The 20089-nt window shown below is 44.0% G+C and overlaps 2 protein-coding genes across 6 annotated transcripts in view; one reads left to right on the top strand and one right to left on the bottom strand.

The window, feature by feature from the left end:
• Positions 1-20089, bottom strand: part of WHAMM (WASP homolog associated with actin, golgi membranes and microtubules) — a 69407-nt gene that overhangs the window by 5996 nt on the left and 43322 nt on the right. For 3 of the 4 annotated variants that reach the window (XM_077873658.1, XM_077873653.1, XM_077873666.1), the window contains exons 4-10: positions 11260-11433; positions 8508-8658; positions 7159-7328; positions 5755-5920; positions 2774-2961; positions 1676-1762; positions 1379-1474 (exon numbers count right to left, since the gene is read on the bottom strand). In XM_077873658.1, coding sequence (XP_077729784.1) covers positions 1379-1474; positions 1676-1762; positions 2774-2961; positions 5755-5920; positions 7159-7328; positions 8508-8658; positions 11260-11433 — 1032 coding nt within the window. Of the gene's footprint in view, positions 1-1378; positions 1475-1675; positions 1763-2773; positions 2962-5754; positions 5921-7158; positions 7329-8507; positions 8659-11259; positions 11434-13114; positions 13784-20089 lie in introns of those variants that run through there. The other variant, XM_077873644.1, reaches the window with a different exon arrangement.
• FSD2 (fibronectin type III and SPRY domain containing 2) overlaps positions 16288-20089 on the top strand; it is a 42750-nt gene continuing 38948 nt past the window's right edge. Inside the window, exon 1 of one of the 2 annotated variants that reach the window (XM_077873687.1) lies at positions 16288-16400. The gene's annotated coding sequence lies outside the window, so the exon portion shown is untranslated. Of the gene's footprint in view, positions 16401-16486; positions 17703-20089 lie in introns of those variants that run through there. The other variant, XM_077873681.1, reaches the window with a different exon arrangement.

Here is a 20089-nt window from a genome sequence, read left to right as displayed (position 1 = left end):
CTCCATCCTGACTGCACTCTGTTAACCAGTGCCCTCCAGTGAGAGCCCACCAACCTGTCGTCCTGTGCACATTCACTCTGCCTTCACGTGGGTCTCACATGATATACCCGCAACTCAGTCTCCCATTTTTGGAGGGGGGGCGGGTCTGGGCATCCGTGACTTTCAGAAGCCCCCTGGCTGGTTCAGGTGTGCTGCCTGGGCCGGAGAAGGCCTGTGCAGCTCCAGAGTTACAGACAAGTGGCTGCACGCAGCATGAGCTAAGGTGGGTCACCACTCGGGCTGCAGCCTTAAGTAAAGGAGAATGAATGCAGGTGTTTAGCACTGGGCTGGTATGCAGCAGGTGCTCATTAATGATCAGAGTAGCAAGCGTACCAAAAAGTGAGCTGAAGTCAGTGTGTCCTGATTTACCACTCCAGGGCCCCTTTTCTGGTTGATATCACAGCACACCTTCAATACCTTATTCCAGAACTTTGGGAATGGATAGTCTTTCTTTTGGGGGGGCAGCTACCAACTTGGGTCTTTGTGAGGGTATGTGATGAAAACAGATTTATGTTTTATATTCAACTAGTTTAACATTATTTTTAAGTAAGTAGCTATTTACTTTCTTTTTAAGCCTACTCACTTTTTTTTTTTTTAAGATTTTATTGATTTATTCACAAGAGACACACAGAGAAAGAGAAGCAGAGACACAGGCAGAGGAATAAGCAGGCTCCATGCAGGGAGCCTGACGTGGGACTCGATCCCAGGACTCCAGGATCACACCCTGCGCCAAAGGTGGGCTCTAAACCACTGAGCCACCCAGGGATCCCCAGCCTATTCACTTTTAACAGAGCCCTTAACTATCTACTTGTCACAACGCTGCCTTGACTGCTTTGAGAGACTTATTACAAGTGAGGAAGAACTGAGCTAAAGTCAAGGTCAGTTTAACTGTTTTTCAGTTGTCCTCGCTGGGCAACAGCATGGCAGGCAGAGTCAGCATCAGAACCCTGGTGTACAGCAATGTCAAAAATTTCTTAATATTCTATTATTTTGGGGGTGCCTGGGTGGCTCAGTAAGTTAAGTATCTGCCTTCAGCTCAGATATGATCCTGGGATCAAGCCCCAGGTCAGGCTCCCTGCTCAGAGGGGAGCCTGCTCCTCCTCCTCCTCCCTCTTCCCACCACTCCATTGGTGTACACTCCCTCTCAAATAAATAAAATCTTTTAAAAAATATTCTAATATTTTCATTTTTTATTTCTACACTAAAAATAATGGCGTTTGGAGAACATTTTGTGTTTCAAGTGATCTGTTCATAATATTCAACACTTTTCTCCTAGGATGGGTGACCTTCATTTATTTCTCCAGAAAATACAAGTGAGGCCACTATTTCTAGAACTTACCTCTTTAAATGCTCTCAACCGCTGGAGTGTTTTTTTGCGTTCTTGGTTTATCCATTCTTTTTTCTTTTTCTCCTCTTCTTTCATCTTGTCTCTTTTCTATATTTAAAGGAACATATGTTTGTACATTTCTCAAAAGAGAGGTCTTGAGAAAAGAAAGCCCAAGCTGCAGGGCTGGACTGCAGGCTCCCTAGGATTAAGGCTCGCAGCTGCCCGTCGAGGGCAGGGGGTTCTACTCTTTACAGATTGAAGCCAGTATGTCATGTTATGCAAACATAGAACATTTCTTCGACCACTTACCACCTGGATACTATGATGCTGATGAAAATGTTTCATCCTTTCTTCAGCCAACTGCAGTCGCAGCCGATGATTCTCTTTGCATTGATCCTGGTGGAATAATACAAGTCACTTGCACAGTTTTTACTATCATAGTAGGCTCTAGCAGAGAAGTTTAGCAGAAGAAAGCACCACTGTGTTTGTGCTGTCCTGTGAGGCATTTGTTCTCATAGTTTCTGGTGTGGCTCCAGGGTCCTGCCTCCCCTTGGTTACATGCTGACTGGCTACTTCAAGGAATCGACCACACCCAGTCATAAGGGCAAGGCTGGGATTTAGTGCTGTGAAAGATGGAAATGAGGGGATAACACAGGCAGCCCTCCATGCTTACATGGCATGTGTCCAAAGAATCTATTTCCATGCAAGTGTTTTAAACACCTCTCCCCATAATATTACAATAGTAATTATATTTCCAAACATACCTACATAACCATATACAACCCACAAATACATTTACATTAAAAACTGTATTTTAACTGTACTAGTTATTCTTATATATTACCTTTTATGTGATTGTGGAATTTATAAAAATTAAGAAAAAAGTCACCAAATATAAGGGTTGAAATGAGCTGAATGTTCTTCTTATAGATTTTTTTTTTTTAATTTTAAGTCTTCTCTGCACCCAGTATAGGGTTCAAACTCAACCCCCAAGATCAAGGGTCGCACACTCCACTGACTGAGCCAGTCAGACACCTCGTTATTTTTGACAAATATTCTATAATCAATAATTTACAATAAAATAAACTTTAGAATGTACTGAAGATGATTACTTGAATTTTCTACCTACCATGATTTTTTAAATACCTGGGCATGTAACAGGCATTCAACAAACAGTTGTTGAATGGATCAACTAAAATCTAGAGATTATGGTAAATGCTTAGACCCCCAAAAGAAAGGGAATCCTTTTCAAAAAATAAATAAATAAATTGTAGCCACTGATACCTGTATAAACACCCAAGAAGAAGTTAATCACTGTGTTGGTAAAAAGCCTTCCTTTCAGGACCTCTTCATCTTTCATAAAAGGAGCCTTGGCAGGAAGAGAGCTGCCCTGCATAGTACTCCTACCTTTCTGTTCCTGAGACAGGCTCTCCGGGCACAGATCGTGCCCCGCTGAGTCTCCAGGCGCTGGCGCTGCCGGCTCAGCTCCCGTACCTCTACACTCTTGTCATTTGGCAGCCCTGTCACACAGTCAAGGGCTCCAAGCTCCTCGGGACTTTCACATGGGTCGTAATAGACAACTTCATCCTCTTTATCTAGAAATGTATTGATGATGTTTTTAAAACATATTTTGGTATAAAAAAATAACACAAAAATATACTTTAAATTTTAGAAAGTGAAGATGACTTGTAACCCCACCACCCTGGGAAAGCCGCTATTAACATGGGTATACACATACACAGCTACAGACACATACACCTGTACCTACACACACAGCTACACACACTTATGCACATACACACAGACCCTACACACACACACAGCTACACATAATCAATAACACATAGCTAAGAGGACATCTTCCATGTGATGGAAATAGAATTTTAATGGCAACACAGTATTCTCTAATTTGAGCATTCTGTATTGTTAGAATATTCCAGGGTTCCATTATTATTAATTTCACCGTGATGAACATCTGAACATAAAATCTTTGCGTACATTTTTATTACTTATTTAGAAGATGAACAGTCAGGGCTCTTGATAATTAGCATTCAGTTTCCCTCCAGAAGGGCAACCTACATTCTACCAGCAGTGTGTCATTAAGGTGACTTAAAGATACTTAATTTTGGTTACATATGTATTTTTTTTAAATACATGCTAGTTGTAACAAATCAAGTCCTACAAAACTAGAAAGTGAAATTTTCTTTTTCTCCCAAACCTTTGGGATCCCATTCCCAGAGGAAAATATTATGAACAATTTGGCATACATCTTTCCGGGAATAGCTTTTTAAATAGGATTTTCCCTTAAATATGTATAGTGCTTATAACCTGAAATTACTATAAAGTTTTTTGAATACCTAGGATTAAATTAAATGTTTAGATTCAGTATGAAGAAAAGTATTATGCTTGGAGGAACTTGAGGGGAAAAAAGAGATGTAAGTAAAAGGAAAGACATACCATGTCCTTGGATGGGAAGATTCAAAATTGCAAAGATGACAATTCTCCCCAAATTAATCTCTAATTTTAAGCACAATCCCAATAAAAATTCCAAGGAGGTTTTTTGGTTTTTGTTTGGAACTTGCCAAAGTGATTCTAAAGTTCGTCTGAAAGAATAAAGGAGTGGAAAAAATCAGGAAACCTGAGGAAAAGCAGAGTACTATGGAAGGCGCTTGCTGAACCAGACACTAAAATGTACACCCAAGTACAGTAATAGGAACATACGGGACCAGCACCAGAAGCCATTCACAAACTAGTGAAAGAAAATGACAATTCATTATTAGGTAAAAATAACTATAATAATTCTGGACATGAGACAGGAAGCCAGTCAAAGTACTTAGGGAAAACGTTTTCAAAATCAGTGACTGAGATTACCTAACAATTTGGGGGAGGGGGGGAGTTAGATTCCCACCACACGTCAAGATTAATTTAACCTGATTAAAGAGCAAAATTTTTTTTAATCAGAAATATACTAAAAGAAAACATAAGTAAAATTTTGATATAGTTTGGGGATGAGGAGCACTTTGACAGATGCAGAAAGACTTTACCAAAAGCAGATATGACTTCATAAAAATGAAGTATTTCTACAAGGTAAGAAAAAGCAAATGGTGGAGAGAAATTCTTTGCAACATAGGACAGATAACAGAGTAATAGTCTTAGTGTGGAAAGGGAATGTTCCAAGGGAAAGTGGGCAAAGACCAATGATAGACAGTTAATAAAAGAAATGCAGCCAGTCAACCGCAAAATCATGCCCATTACACTTGTAATTAAATAAATGAAAAGTACAAGAGACCACTGTCTTCTATCAAGTAGGCAAGAACTTAAAATAATGGTGTAAGTGTGGAACAGCTATTTTCATAATCAGCTCTTTTCACGACCTCAATCTGGAAGGCCATTATGTAGTATGGAATTCAGAAATCAAAAGATAACAAAGGTGAGGGGAAAATGTGCATCGAATGATTATTGCAGGGTTAGCAGGTGTGTGTCAACATGTAAAATCTGCACTGTCCTTGACCCAACGATTCCCCCTTTGGAAATTTATTACAAGGAAATAATCTCGGGGCACTAGGTGGCTCAGTTGGTAAAGCATCTGCCTTCAGCACAGGTCATGATCCCGGAGTCCTAGGATCAAGCCCAGAATCAGGTTCCTGGATTAGGTAGCAGTCTGCTTCTCCCTCTCCCCCTTCCCTTCTCCCTGCTCCTCACTTTCACTCACTCTCAAATAAATAAATTAAATAAGAAAAGAAAAGAAAAGAAAAGAAAAGAAAAGAAAAGAAAAGAAAAGAAAAGAAAAGAAAAGAAAAAAGGAAAGGAAAAAAAAAGAAAGGAAAGAAAGAAAGAAAGAAAGAAAGAAAGAAAGAAAAAAAGAAGAAAGAAAGAAAAAGAAAGAATCTCTTCTACACACAAGGATGTGTCAAAGAGGGTTCTTTGCCAAATTGCTGTTTGCAATAGTTTAAGACTAGAAATCACGGTATATCCGTATAACCAAATACTGTGCTGCCATTAAAATGTCTCATGTTTTTGTTACTTACCGAAACGGAAAGGTGCTTATTATGTATTAAATGAAAGGAAGTTATTAAACAAGATATACATTTTGGGTTTAAAAATTGGTATTTACTTGTATACATCAGTATACAAACAAGACTTTCCAGCATATTATTCTCACTTGGTATCTGTGATGATGGACTGGGGGGTGGGTAAGTTTTCCTTTGTTTTGCCTTGTGTTTAACAATGAATATATTACTGGAATAACAGAAATGCTAAAAGGAGACTTTTTTTTAGGAAATTTAGTAGATGTTTTAGCCAATTTATAAGAAGTAATAACATGGCCTGTATTTCCTTGGAGGTGTGATTTAAACATTTTAACATACACATTTAAATATATACCTTACCTTTTATAAGCCTTTTAATTGAGTCCAACTGTGTTATAAGCAGTATTTCTTCATATTTTAATATCTCAAATTTAACCTCATACAGTTCTAACTGGACTTCATAATACTGTATTTCTAATTCGTCTACAACATCTACATTTTTTTCTTGTTCTGGAAGATCTTCCATCTTGTTTTCATGAAAAAAAAATAACAGCAAGTTAAAATGATTAGTACGTTAAAAGCTATGTTAGGGGCACGTGGGTGGCTCAGTTGGTTGAACATTCCCTTCGGCTGGGGCCGTGGTTTCAGAGTCCTGGGATTGAGCCCCATGTTGGGCTCTCTGCTCGGCAGGGAGTCTGCTTCTCCCTCTGCCCCTCCTCTGGCTGTGCACGCACGCTCTCTCTCTCTCTTTCTCTAATAAATAAATAACTCTCTCTTAAAAAAAAAAAAAAAAGCTAATGTTAAATGCATTTGAACAATTTTCTATTTTTTGCTTAGGACCAAATAGAGAACAAAGTGAAAAAACATTTTTCCAATTTCAAGTAACAAAACAAAAATGCTTTATTCAATGTTTGTTACAAATACTTTAACTTACCCTGAAACAAACGAAAACAGTTAGGTTTAGAGAAAAATCGAGGCAGTGAGCCATTTGCAGTGTTTACTGCTTCAAACTCTTAATATTACAGGAAGAAATTTAAGGGGCTGTGATCCTAGGCTGAAAGACCTTTGCATTACTCTCGAGTTGTGCTGAGATACTGCTTGATTGACTTAAGTATATTACCCACTTCAGTACTGAGCTCAGTGTTACTACCAGGAGCATCCTACAACAGAATATTTCAAAAGCATCTTAATCAAAAGGAAGCTTTAAGGCCAACCTTCCACAGTCTAAATTCTCAGCTAGTAAATGTTGGAATGAAGCAAGGAAGCTCTTAATGGTGCCTGGAAAGAAAGGTGCTACCAGGGATCCCTGGGTGGCGCAGCGGTTTGGCGCCTGCCTTCGGCCCAGGGCGCGATCCTGGAGACCCGGGATCGAATCCCACATCGGGCTCTCGGTGCATGGAGCCTGCTTCTCCCTCTGCCTATGTCTCTGCCTCTCTCTCTCTGTGACTATCGTAAGTGAATAAAAATTAAAAAAAAAAAAAAAAAAAAAAGAAAGGTGCTACCTAAAAGTGTGGGGTTTCTTTCTTTAGAGAGAGAGTGAGCATGCACACATGCGTGTGCATGAGGTGGGGGTGGGGAGAGAGGGAGAGGGAATTGTAAGCAGGCTGTACCACCAGCATGGAGCCTGATGCGGGGCTTGATCTCATGACCCTGAGATCATGACCTGAGCCTAAATCAAGAGTCAGACACTTAACCAACTGAGCCACTCAGGTGCCCTAAAAGTGTGGGTTTTTTCCAACCAAGTTTCATTTATCTTTATCTTACCTTCCTCTGAATTTCAGCTCTTTTGTGATTTAAACACAACTCTTTGGCTCTCATAAGCTGTAGAGTCTCTCGGGCTAACATCAGCTTGAGTTCTTCTAACCTGGGAGTTGCTGTGGCCCAGGCAGCCTGGCCAAATCTCTTCTTGTCCTGTTCCATTTGTTTCTGCATTTCTGTTGGATTGGAATAAAAATAAAACATAATTACAACTCATTGAAAAGGGAAAAATGTATTCTGAGCTAATTCTTTACTGCCTCCCACCTTACTTGCAAAACATCCTTTTTTAAAAGAAAAAAATGTTTTAATTACCTTTTATTGTCACAAAAATTATACATGAACATCAGTATAAACATTTTAGATACTTTGGGGAACCTGGCTGGCTCAGTTAGTAGAGCACAGGACTCTTGATCTCAGGATTGTGAGTTTGAGCCCCATGTTGGGTGTAGATATTACTTAAAAATAAAATCTTTAAAAAAATTTTTTTAGATACTTCATTAAAAAAAAAAAAAAAAAGAAATCATGAATCTCACCTACTTGAGGCGATGTTTCTTACATTTTGGTGCATACACTTCCAGACTGTTTCTAGGTCAAGCTAGATAGGCAGTTTGAACCAAAGACAAAAAATAAACAAAAAAACCCCACAAGATCATCGTTCTTCTTTGTAGTTCATTTATTTCACTTAATGTATCATGCAACTCCCAACAGTCATAAAAACAGATATAGAGAATTGGGCTTCACAGCCACAGGACATTTCACTTCATGAATGAAATGTAACAAGCTGGCAGACACTAGGTTTCCTGTTTGGGGCCATCTATAATGACATCCTCTATGAGAAGTCTTCCGCACCCCCCTCCCCTCCCCACCCCTGCCTGTCTGCTGAATTTGCTCAGACCTCTCTCCCTTCCCCCTTCCTCTCTGCTCCAGCCCCTCACACTTGCCAAGTTCCTTCCAGTCAGAGGGCCTCTGTGAGTGCCATTTCTTCTGTCTGGAACACTCTCCCCTCACTCTGATGGTCTCTCAACTCCCACTGACCTTCAGGTATTGGGGCAGGTGCCATTCCCCAGAGGCCTTCACTGACCTAGTGAAGGAGCCTCCTGCCTCTTGGCAGCTCTCAGAACCCCCTGCTTCTCTTCAGGAGGCCGGCTGCTACTGCCATTTCCCATGTGTTTGAATGTATACATAAATAAGATCTCTCTCCCCTCACCAGACTGTACCATGTCTGTTTATGCTTACCCTTATACTGAATCCTCAGCTCCTAGGAAACGCAGTGCCTCGTGTGCAAGAGGTACTCAAATGTTTGTTGAATAAAATGAAAATCACATACACCTTAATGTAGAATTTTACACTGTTACCTGCTAATGCTTTTACTGTTTCTTTAAAATAATTCACTGTAATGTCCTGAATAGAGACTACAGCTTCTTCAGCCTGTCTGGTCCATTCTTTGGCTTCTTTCTGCAAGGCAACTATCCTCTTAGGACCCAAATCATCCTCATTCAAGGATTTCTACAAATGAAAGGAAAATTGTATTCACAAGAGAGAATAGTAATGCAGAGACACAGGAAATTGGTTACATGGATTATTTCAACTACTTTTATTACTACTAGTTAATTAAGTTTCATTCATTCAGCAATTCCTTACTGAGTATGAATGAGGCTCTAAGCCAGGCAACACTTGGGAGACAAGGGATACTCTGGGGCATAAAGAAAAATAAAAACCTACTTTCACTTTGCAATATTAGAATAACATTTTCTAGACAGGAATTCTCTCAAGTTATGTTCTTCTATTAATACACAATTGTTTAGGGGCACCTGGCTACCTCAGTTGGTGGAGCGTGCAACTCTTGATATTGGGGTTGGGAGCTCGAGCCCCATGCTGGGTACAGAGATTAGGTAAAAAATTAAAAAAAAAATTAAACCCATAATTGTTTAAATGACACCTGTTTTGTTAAACATTCAGCACAAGGCCCAGTACACAGCATTCAAGTGTTAGCTGTTGCTACAGGTCCTTTCAGGGACATGGCAGGAAGCTTTTCAATATAATAATTCTTCTCTGAAGGGCAAAAATAATACAGTAACCTAAAAGATCATAAAATCTAAAAATTCATAATTATGATATGTACTAGTAGTCATTCGGCATCCAGTTCTTCTACAAAACTAATAATATAAGAAATATATACAGGTTAGCCATCAGGGAAATGTAAATCAAAACCACAGGATAGGGGCACCTGGGTGACTCAGTGGTTGACCATCTGCCTTTGGCTCAGTTCATGATCATGAGGTCCTGAGATCGAGTCCTGCCATCAGGCTCCCTACTGGGAGCCTGCTTCTCTCTCTGCCCCCCTCTCTCTCTCTCTCTCTCTCTCTCTCTCTCTCTCATGAATGAATAAATAAATAAATAACCTTAAAAAAAAAACCACAGGATACAACTTCACATCCACTAGGGTGGATAAAACCAAAAAGACAGACAATAACAAGTGTTGGCGATAATGTGGACAAACTGGAACCTTCACTTACTGCTGGTAGGAATGTAAAATGGTACATTCTGCATTGGAAAACAGTCTGATGGTTCTTTGGAAAGGCTATATATAGTTACCATAGGACCCAGCAATTCCACATTTTTCCAAGAAAAAAGAAAACATAGGTCCACATAGAAACTTGTACATAGATGTTCATAGCAGCATTATTCCTAATAGTTAAAAAGTAGAAACAACCTAAATGTCCATCAAACAACCCAAATGCCCATCAACTGCTAAATGGATAAGTGAAATGTACTATAGTGAATACTAAAGGATCATAGAAAGAAATGAAGTTCTGGGACATTGCACAACATGGATGGACCTTGAAAACATTATGCTACATGAAAAGAGCCTGACACAAATGACCACATCTCATGTAATCCCACACAAGATGAAATGGCCAGAATGGGGAAACACACAGAGGCAGAAGGCACACTGCTGGTTGCCCAGGGTTGGGGGGGGAATAGAGAATGACTGCTTATGGGTATGGGGTTTCTTTGGGGAGTGATGAAAATGTTCTGGAACTAGATAGTGGTGATAGTTGCACAAATGAATATACTAAAAACCACTGAAACATATATCTTAAACAGGTGAGTGGTATGGTCTGTGAATTGTATCTCAGTGAAGCTGTTAATTAAGGAAAAAATATATACAGGAAGTAAAGACTATCCAAGTAATATGCTTTCAGTATAATGAACAGAACAATTTTCTCTGGAAATTTGAGTGGCATGAGTTTTATCTAAACAGGACACCATTTCTACAGTACAGTAGCTTGGCAGGGGCTGTGAGTATGTGTGTGGAAGTCTGGCCCAGTGCAGGGGCAGAGCTCAAGAGATCTCTCTGATGTCTTCTGACTCCAGCTGGTTGAGACGCAGGGAAAGCTATTTCACCCCTCTGGGCCCTAGGTTCCTTCGTAACACTGACAGGAGGATGTCTACGCTAACCAGGGTCACTGGGTTGCTACATAGCTCAAGGAAATAAGAGTGATGGCAACATTTACTAAAGCTTAAATTACTGAATTATGATCCAGGGCCTTGCTATTTATATTTTCATTCAGTTTCTTGGAAATCTGCATATGTCCTTAGAATCTGAAAATAGGCTAACATAAACAAGCTTCTCATCAAAAACAAGTCATTAGCAAAGAATGTGGTTTAACCCTCAGAAAGCTGCAGAAATCTTAATGTATTCAGATGACCAACATAAAATGCCTTCATTTTCAAATTAATTTTTAAAAATAGGGGATCCCTGGGTGGCTCATCGGTTTAGCGCCTGCCTTTGGCCCAGGGCACGATCCTGGAGTCCCAGAATCGAGTCCCATGTCAGGATCCTGGCATGGAGCCTGCTTCTCCCTCCTCCTGTGTCTCTGCTTCTCTCTCTCTCTGCCTATCATAAATAAATAAATAAATAAATAAATAAATAAATAAATCTTAAAAAAATTTTTTTAAAAATAAACTCAACATATGTATACTACCATCTAAACACAAAGGTGGACCCAAGGTGCCAACATACACTGAATCTGAAATGGGACTAAAGAAATAATACGTGACAAATAACAAATCTGATAAAATACAGATATAAAGAAAACATACCAAAATATCAAGCTTACATAAAGTTGCAACTTCTCTCATATCCCTAAATGGCTGCAGTAAATACTGGAAAAATGTAGTTGCTCCAGTAACTAACTCTTGGTATGCTTCATCTTCCTCTCGATAAACTTTCATTAGTGCTACCATGGTGTGGGCTTGATCATGCCCCTGAAGAACCTGGAAGACAAAATGTAAATAAAAGCTCACGTAAGGACAGTATTTATAAGATCATACCAAATAAACAAAACTAAAGAAACTTTAATGCCCTCAACTTCACAAATTAAAATACTGATTATATGAAAACGCTAATGTCCTTCAACCAAAATGTCAAATAAAACGAACAGTTAAATCATGGTATATCCAGGGCAGAATGTTATGACTATAATCATTCAATGGTGTAAGACCCCCTAACAAACTCCTTTTATTTGTTTTTAAGATTTTATTTATTTATTCATGAGAGAGAGAGAGAGAGAGAGTGAGAGAGAGGCAGAGACACAGGCAGAGAGAGATGCAGGCTCCGTTCAGGGAGCCCGATGTGGAACTCGATTCCAGGACTCCAGGATCACACCCTGAGCCAAAGGCAGACGCTTAACCACTGGGCCACCCAGGCATCCCACAAACTCGTTTTATAAAACCATTTTGCTTTAAAACTTTGGTTCTAGGGACTCCTGGGTGGCTCAGCAGTTGAGCGTCTGCCTTCAGCCCAGAGTGTGATCCTGGAGTCCTGGGATCAAGTCCCACATCAGGTTCCCTGCGGGGAGCCTGCCTCTCTGTGTGTGTGTGTGTGTCTCTCATGAATAAATAAATAAAATCTTAAAAAAAAAAAGCTGGTTCTATATGTTGATTAGGAAGATGTAATTAAGACTTTGAAATATGGCTGAATTCTTCCCTCACACTCCTCCCTTCCTCAAAAGAAGGCGCAGAAAAATCATCTAGATTAAGATCGGCCTGTAATGAGAACAAGCAAGCAAGAGGACGTGTCCAGGGTGTCAGAGCCTCAATCTTGGCCACCCGTAGTAAATTGTGAATACACACACCCTATTTTTCTCCCAAACCCTTTTGTGTACTTGCGTTCCCCCCCCCCCCCGTTAAATTCTATAAGTTTATCACTCAAAGAATGAGTTGTTGGGCTTCCCAAATGACGTCTTTTAAACTTAAAATTGCACTCCGGTTGCCCTTCCAAATCAAAGAATAAAGCTCACTCCCCGTCGGCTTTCCACCAGACGTTTGCGTTACTTTCCAACCTTTCCCCTAGAAGCCCCTTCATCCTCTAAGGCAGCGGGTCTCCAGGGTTCCTAACGGCCGCCGCCGCTCCCCACCCCCGCCCCCCGCCGTCCCCGAGAACCGGGAAGTGTTTACATCCCGTGCGCCAGGCTGTTTCCCACGTGTACTACGGCTGTTTCCGGTTCTGCTTTCGCTATTCTCTGGCAAATCCTGTTAGAGGGCAGCCGGGTCTGCCAGAGTCTTCGGAGAAAGGGGTCAGGGCTGGCTGCAGACAGAGGATGCACGCTGACCCGCCTGAGAACTGCAGGTGACAGGAACCTGTGCACCTGCGCGCGCCCCCCCCCTCGGTCCCCGACAGGTGACAGGCACCTGCGCGCGTCCTCCCCCCTCCGCCCCCAGCTCCCCTGCAGGTGACAAGCACCTGTGCACCTGCGCGCGCCCTGCCCCGTCCACGCCCAGCTCCCCTACAGGTAACAGGCACCTGGGCACCTGCGCGCGCGCCCCTCAGGTCCCCAGCGCCCCCTGGCCGGCCGACAGCCCGGCTCTCCGGAACCGAACACAACCCCCCCCACCCCCCCCACGCCACACACACCGCGGCCCCAGCCCGGCGCTGCCCCTCCCGCCCCGCGGGTACCTGGCGCAGCCGCGCGCCCGCCGCGGCCCACCGCGCGCGCAGGGCCCTCTCCCGGAAGTCGCGCAGGCTCTCGCAGTCGGGCGCGCCGCCGTCGGCCGGGAAGAGCGCGTCGCGCACCGCCGCGCCGCCGCAGCCGCTCGCGGCCTCGCCCAGGTAGCGCTCCAGGCGCCCGCACAGCTCCTGCACCGCCGCGTCGCCGGGGCCCGCGCGCGCCGGCCACACGAGCGCCCAGAGCCCGAGCCCCAGGCCCCAGGCCCCGCCGGCGCGCGCGTCCAGCTCGGGCGGCAACGGCGGGAAGCAGCGCTCCAGGGGCGGCCAGAGCGCCGCCAGCTGCCGGTGCGCGCCGCGGAGCCCGGCGGCCGAGAGCAGGCCCGCCCAGCTCGGGGGGGACGCGGCCCGCTCGGGCTCTGGTTCGGGCTGGCTCCCCTCGCGCCGCCGCCGCTGCGCCGTGCGGTCGTGACAGGTCACGGCGAACTTGCCCTCCGCGTCGTTCCAGGCCACGAGGAAGCGCAGCTGGTGTCGCTCGGGCTCGGCGAAGAGGTCGTCGCGGACCGGCACCCAGCCCTCCAAGCTGTCGGGCTGCTCGTCTTCCATGGCCTCGGACCAGCGGCCCGCGGGCTCGGCCCGCGCGCGCCCGGCCTCCCTGCGCCCCCCGCTGCCCGCCGCGGACCGCGACATTCTGGCGGGACCGCGCCCGCGTCAGCGCCCCCGGGGCGCCACCCCACCCCCGGCGCCTCCGATTGGCTGCCCGCGGCGTGGACGGGTTCTCGGCAGCCAATGGGAAAGCTGGGACTCTGTCTCCGGCCGGCGCTGGGCAGCGGTCCCTGCCGCCCCGCGGGGCCTGGGCCCAAGGACTTCCCCTCCTGCCTCACCAATCCCACCTTTGTACCTGCTGACGTAGGGAAAGTGTTCCTGACGAGTTATCGTCTTAGCCTCCTGCACTCAAAGAACCTCTTGAGAACGGGGACCCACTGATTCCGTCCTCGCTCACTGGGGCGTCGGGGAGCACCCGAGGGTTCCTGCGCTCAGAAGGGGTGTAGACTTGCTGGAGACCAAAGGTTAAATCAAACGTAGGAGTTATGGGCTGAGGGTCTCCAAGCGCCACCCACCGGGTAAAAGCCACCCGATTGTTGTTACCAACTCAACGAACTTTTATGGAGTGCCTGATGTGTGCGGGGGGCGGGGGGGGGGGGGGGAGGGGGGCTGCCGAGGGGCATACACAAAAGATGTCTCTCTGTCGTCAAAGCATCCCAGCTCCCAGACGGCGTGTTTAAATAGTGTGTTCCCACTCTTCGCTTTACAGCCAAGGAGACAGATCCAGAAGGAATCCTGTCCCAACAGTACACAAGCAGGCTAGTAAGACCACCTGGCTCCCCAAGACCTGTTTAAGGAGATAGGGGAAATCTAATTTGCACGTGAGGATGGGATGTGACTTGGAGCTGGTCGGGTTCACGCAACAGGGAATAAGACAGCCCAGGTCTGTGTCTGGGACTGAGACACAGAGCAGCAGGTCTGCTTCCATCCCGTGAGTTCATGGGATGGGTGGTGCGGGGAGACAACCCAGGGAGCCGCGAGGAGAAGCCTTTCTCCAAGACTAGGCTCCTGAAGGCTAGACTCAGGAACCGGTGAGAAAACTTTTGAAGGTTTGGATTTGGGAAAGCAGGAGATCAGATTTACAGTTGCTGTTATGCCCAAAGGAAAACAACAACAAACCAGGGCCAGCCTGGAGCAGTGGTTAGGGCATCTCTCCCCCTGAAGTTGATCCCAGGGTATCTAGAAACTTCTGTGGAATGAGCTTAAGGTCCAAAGTTGCTTATCTGAGTCTCCCCCACCAACCTTTTAGTGCTTGTGTAGTGCTATGGGGCCTCGGACTCAGAACTGCTGCACTTGGTGGTCTTCTTGGAACAAGAATTTGTTAGTTGAAGGGATTTATTTTTCCTCAAGTCATTTTTAAATATATTATCTTAGCTAACACGATTTACTTGTAATTCAATAATAGTCTGTTTTAATATCTTTTTTGTATATTCTTTACAGTATGTCTTTTTACTGTATTTGTTTTATATTGTTTTATCCTTTTTAGTATTTCTAATTTACTTGCTTTATCAAAATGACACTAGCAGGCTTTCTAATTATAAAAGTAATTTCGTTTTTGTGTGAGGGAAAGATGTTTGTATATTCTTAGAAAAAATAAGGGTGAGTATACACTAAACCTAATCATTGTTGTTACCAGGATACATGCCTACTTTATATTCACTTTATGGTTCCTTTGTAATATTTGCCTTTTTCTAAGCCAAATATCATATGTTATTTCTCATTATTAAATAGTTTTTAAGAATTAATAAAAGGTGTATAAATAATTGTTATCAAAATAGGTACAATAAAAAATATAAAGAAAAAAGCAAAATAACTCAAAAGTTAAACTCTGCTCTCATTTTGTGTTTATTATTATATGTAATATCATATATTATTATATATTTATATATTATGCTATATATTATATATCACCTATATAATATATATATGATTATGCTGTAATTGTATTTTATACTCTCTTTTTACTTACAGCTATATTGTGGATATTTTCCACATAAAAAATAGGTATTTTTTTTTTAATTTTTATTTATTTATGATAGTCACAGAGAGAGAGAGAGAGGGGCAGAGACACAGGCAGAGGGAGAAGCAGGCTCCATGCACTGGGAGCCCGATGTGGGATTCGATCCCGGGTCTCCAGGATCGGGCCCTGGGCCAAAGGCAGGCACCAAACCGCTGCGCCACCCAGGGATCCCTAAAAAATAGGTATTTACATGATTGTTTTTAATACTTGCCAATATTGAGTGTATTGTGGCTTACAAATTCTATATTGATAGTCATAGATTAATTTCAGCTTTCTGCCAATATGCATAATGCTGTGGTGAACATCCTTGTACATATATATCTTTGCGTAAATTTTGTCTTTCATTTTTTTTGTTCTGATATTTTATTTTGCTTCTAATATTCTAGATACCTGGCAGTAATGATATTTTTCAAATTACATTTTGATTGAGATTTAAAAAGCAGCAGATGCAAAATTCTGAGATCAAATCACCATAAGGAGACTTTTCAAGGAAATGGTCCAGAACCCAATTCATGCTTTCAGGGGGAAAATTGGTGGAGCCATTTCTCCAGAGAATGCTGTTAGTGGGATGGAGGGAAGGTTGGAAGTCCTGTCCTCTAGGCCCAAGCCCAATGAAGGATCTTCAAAGGGACCCTTCAGAGAGTTTGCTGTATCTCCTGCAGGTGGCCTGAGGTGAGCAGATTGGCTGCTTTGATGGCAGACCCAGGGGAGGTGGCTGCATTGGTTCTGGCAGCATTCCAGAGTTTGCAGGGACCAAGGATGGGCCTGCCTCCTACAATCCAGTTGTAAGCCAGGAAGAAGACAGAGTCAGCAAGGAATCATCATATCCTGCCCAAGAGAGCCAACTGCATGGGTAAGGAGACCTCATTTGAGAGATCCTGGAGGTGGCCCACCAGAGCCTATAAGGAGAATGCAAGGGACCCCCTGGAAGAGAAGCGTTCTCAGCCTGGTTATGGAAACCTGGGGGGAAAGTCTCCATAATGGAAAACTCCAGAGATGTAAAAAACTCTCCATGAGAGAGGGAGGGAGAGTGTAGACACACACACAAGTGCACAATAGAGAGCTCTAAGCACCTGCCAGCCCAGAGAGCCGGAAGATAGCACCCATTGTGGCATTAACTCCAATAGGAGCCATCTTATCACCTTGGCGCCTCCTGCCCTGGCGTTCCACCAGCAGCTCAATAAGGAGGTGTGGGGAGAAGAGGCCGATCTCTTTCCTCCTTTCTGAGGGCAGACTTCCAGCTAAAGAGGCCCAGACCGGGTAGGGGAGAAGATTTTGATACTGGCTAAGCAAAGTCTGACTTTTACATTAATATTCTGCACTATACAATCAGTTGCTGAATGCAGACTATGCCTTCACCCTTGGACTGAATGTCACCTAAGAGGGATCAGAAAGTCATGGATCTGCTGGACTTTTTTATCCACTGAGGGAAATAATTCCCACTGTGAGTAAATGTTAAAGGAATGGTGGAAGAAAAAAATATTAAGTTGCATCTGATTGCCTTCAGAGTTGTGCTTGTTCAAAACGCTCTTGGAATAGAGCGTCAGGTGGAAGATGCACCACACAAGGGCCCTCAGATGCCCTCCCTCTCCACATGCCCTGCAGCTACCCTCCTGACCCTGCTGTGGTAGCCTCCAGCCCTCTAAACATGACCAGCCATTGGAGTAGCTCAGTGGGTCTCTAGGCCTCAAATCCTCCCAGTATATGAAGAAACTCAGAGGACAGCATGTGACCTCTCCCGGTGACACTTGAGCAGCAAGAAGTGGCAAGAGAGCCTAGGCAGGTCTATATTTGGGCTTTCACTCATGGCAGGCCTGTTGCTATTTGCAGCAGGAAGCCAGCTCATGTTACCATCACCTCTGCACCCCAGCTGCAGAGTCCTGCTGTGAGACAGTCGGAGGCAGCCCTCTGGGGCGCACAGGTAACCCAGAGGGAGATCCTCAGTTTTCCAGCCATCATCCAGAGACCTTGGAGGTAAAAGGAGACCCTGTGGACCCTTAAATAAGCAGGCAAGTTTTTGGATAATCATAGTCTTCTAATGCAAAGGGTATTTTATTAGAAACCCCGTAACTTGATGCCACAATGTTAATGCAAAATCGTTCCTTTAGGGAGAGAGGTATCATCTTAAACTGCAGAATCTTAAACTGTGAATGTCTTCTGTGCCTTCCAGTAGCATGGATTTGCCTTGCTAATACAACGTAGTGTTGGTACAGGGTGTGGAAGCCCCTAAACAGATAGAGGCTGGCCGTTCTTAAAATGTACCCATAGAGTATTTTTAGTGCGGGGGCCCATTTGCTAGAACAGTTTGGAACCCTAAATAGTGTTATCCTCTGGCTCCAGTGACCAATTGATAAATACATCTTGTTTTAATCTGTGTGGGCATCCCAAGAAATCAGAATTTCATGTTTTGATTGACATACGGGAAGACAGGACTATGATCATTTTTCACCTGTTATACATACCCCTCCTCCCATGGAAAGTTTCCAGGTTTGGACCGTGTCTGTAAAAGTTGATTTGAGCTATTTTGCGTAACTGCACAGCCAACACTTTAAAGCAAAGTTTCTTCAGCTGCAGCTTGGGAATTTCTAAGAGCTACACAGGTGAGCTTCTGAAACTATAGGCAAAATTACGTTTGTGCCCTCATGGGCTCACTTTTGGGGAGAGAATTAACACCTTTCAGTAGATTCCCAGAAACTCTCGTGCCCTATAGAAGGTTAAAAATCATTTTTGTGAGGGACTTTTCCTTTTTTCTTTCTTTTTTTTTGTGGGGGACTTTTCTAATTAATGCACTGGGGTATACCTCCCACATAGACAGCAAAAGTCTGTTTTCTTTGTAACTGCAGCCCCATGGCCTAGAGTAGAAGCTGTCTAGCTACTCTATTCTTTATAGGCTGTGACCTATTTATTTCTCTGAGGTTCAGTTTCATCACTTATGAAATGACAATTTATTGGTAATGTTCCTTCTCCCTAGATTCTGAATATTTTGGTAAGACACTAAAAGAGTCTGAGCGTTGAGGAGGAAAGTGCATGGCAGCTGTGGAGGTGTGTTGCAAACCTCCTGCTTGGGTGCCGGGTGCCCAGACCAGTTTGTTTGTCTGTCCAAAGGGGAAAGGCTGGCACAAAAGAGTTTGTTCCCATTAGATTTGTTCTCAGTGTTTTCCAGTCTTCTTGCTTGTAGGACAGTTCAATTTGGTTTTTCACCCTTCAGTTTCCGGTTGAAAGAATTTGTCAGCATGATTTATTGGTAATACAGAATTCTGGTTTTCTCCCTTTTGGTGGCACACAGAAATGTGTTAGTTTTAGCAGGCTGCTCCAGGGTCTGTAGGCAATATGGTGTAGTGGAAAACTGAGTCTGGATCCATCTCTTTACCTGCTGGATTATGTGTCCAGCATACAGCACAGGGCCGGACACAGAGTAGCCCTGGGTCACCCCTTGTTAAATGAAATTGGGCCTGGCAAGTCCTTTCTCCTCACAGAAACTCAGTTTTGCCATCCTAAAATCAGAAAGTTGAATTAGATGCTCTCCAAGGGAACTTCTACCCCTAGAGGGTCTATACCTCAGCATAGGCCCCTTGGAAGCTCATGTTGTGAGGACCAGCGACCTCACAGTGGATGTTTGTGCCTGGAGATGAGGCTCTTCTACTCTGGTGCCTTCTCCCATCTTTGGTTGTTTTCAGGGGATGGAATGATCCCACAGCGGCTGCAGGGCCTCCACTCTGCCATGGCTACTGTGAGTCTTCACTTTCTGACCCCCATCCTCTCCTTTCGTGGGTGCCCTGTGGGAGAGGCCAGGGTCCACATAATGATACTAACAGCCACCCCCACATTAATAACAGCAACTGACACGTACTGAGCACTGACTTTGAGCCCTGGGCTAGGCAAAGCATTTTACACACATCATGTTATTTCATCTAAATGCTATCTTTAGGGTGCACCTGGGTGGCTCAGCGGTTGAGCACCTGCCTTCAGCTCAGGTCATCATCCCCGGGTCCTGTGATCGAGTCCTGCATCAGGCTCCCTGCAAGGAGCCTGCTTCTCTCTCTGCCTATGTCTCTGCCTCTTTCTCTGTGTTCTCATGGATAAATAAATAAAATCTTTTTTTTTTAATGCTATCTTTAGGAGGCAGGAAGCACAATAGGCCCATTTCATGGGCTCATGACAGTAAGACCCTGAGAGGTGACTTTCCCAACGCTACCACGATAAGAAGTAGCAGAGACAGAAAACAAGCACAGAGCTTTCTGAATCCAGAGGGCAGTGGCCTTAGAGAGGGGTTAAGGGTGGGGTGAGGGTGTTCCCTAGAGATTGAATTGATAGAACCAGAATCAGCATTAATTGGGTATTGGTTACCTGGGTGATGTCAA

Source organism: Canis aureus, chromosome 2 (assembly GCF_053574225.1).
Source record: "Canis aureus isolate CA01 chromosome 2, VMU_Caureus_v.1.0, whole genome shotgun sequence".
Classification (NCBI taxonomy): Eukaryota; Metazoa; Chordata; class Mammalia; order Carnivora; family Canidae; genus Canis; species Canis aureus.
The sequence above is the reverse complement of the archived record's forward strand: the minus strand, read 5'-3'. Positions and strand labels throughout refer to the sequence as shown.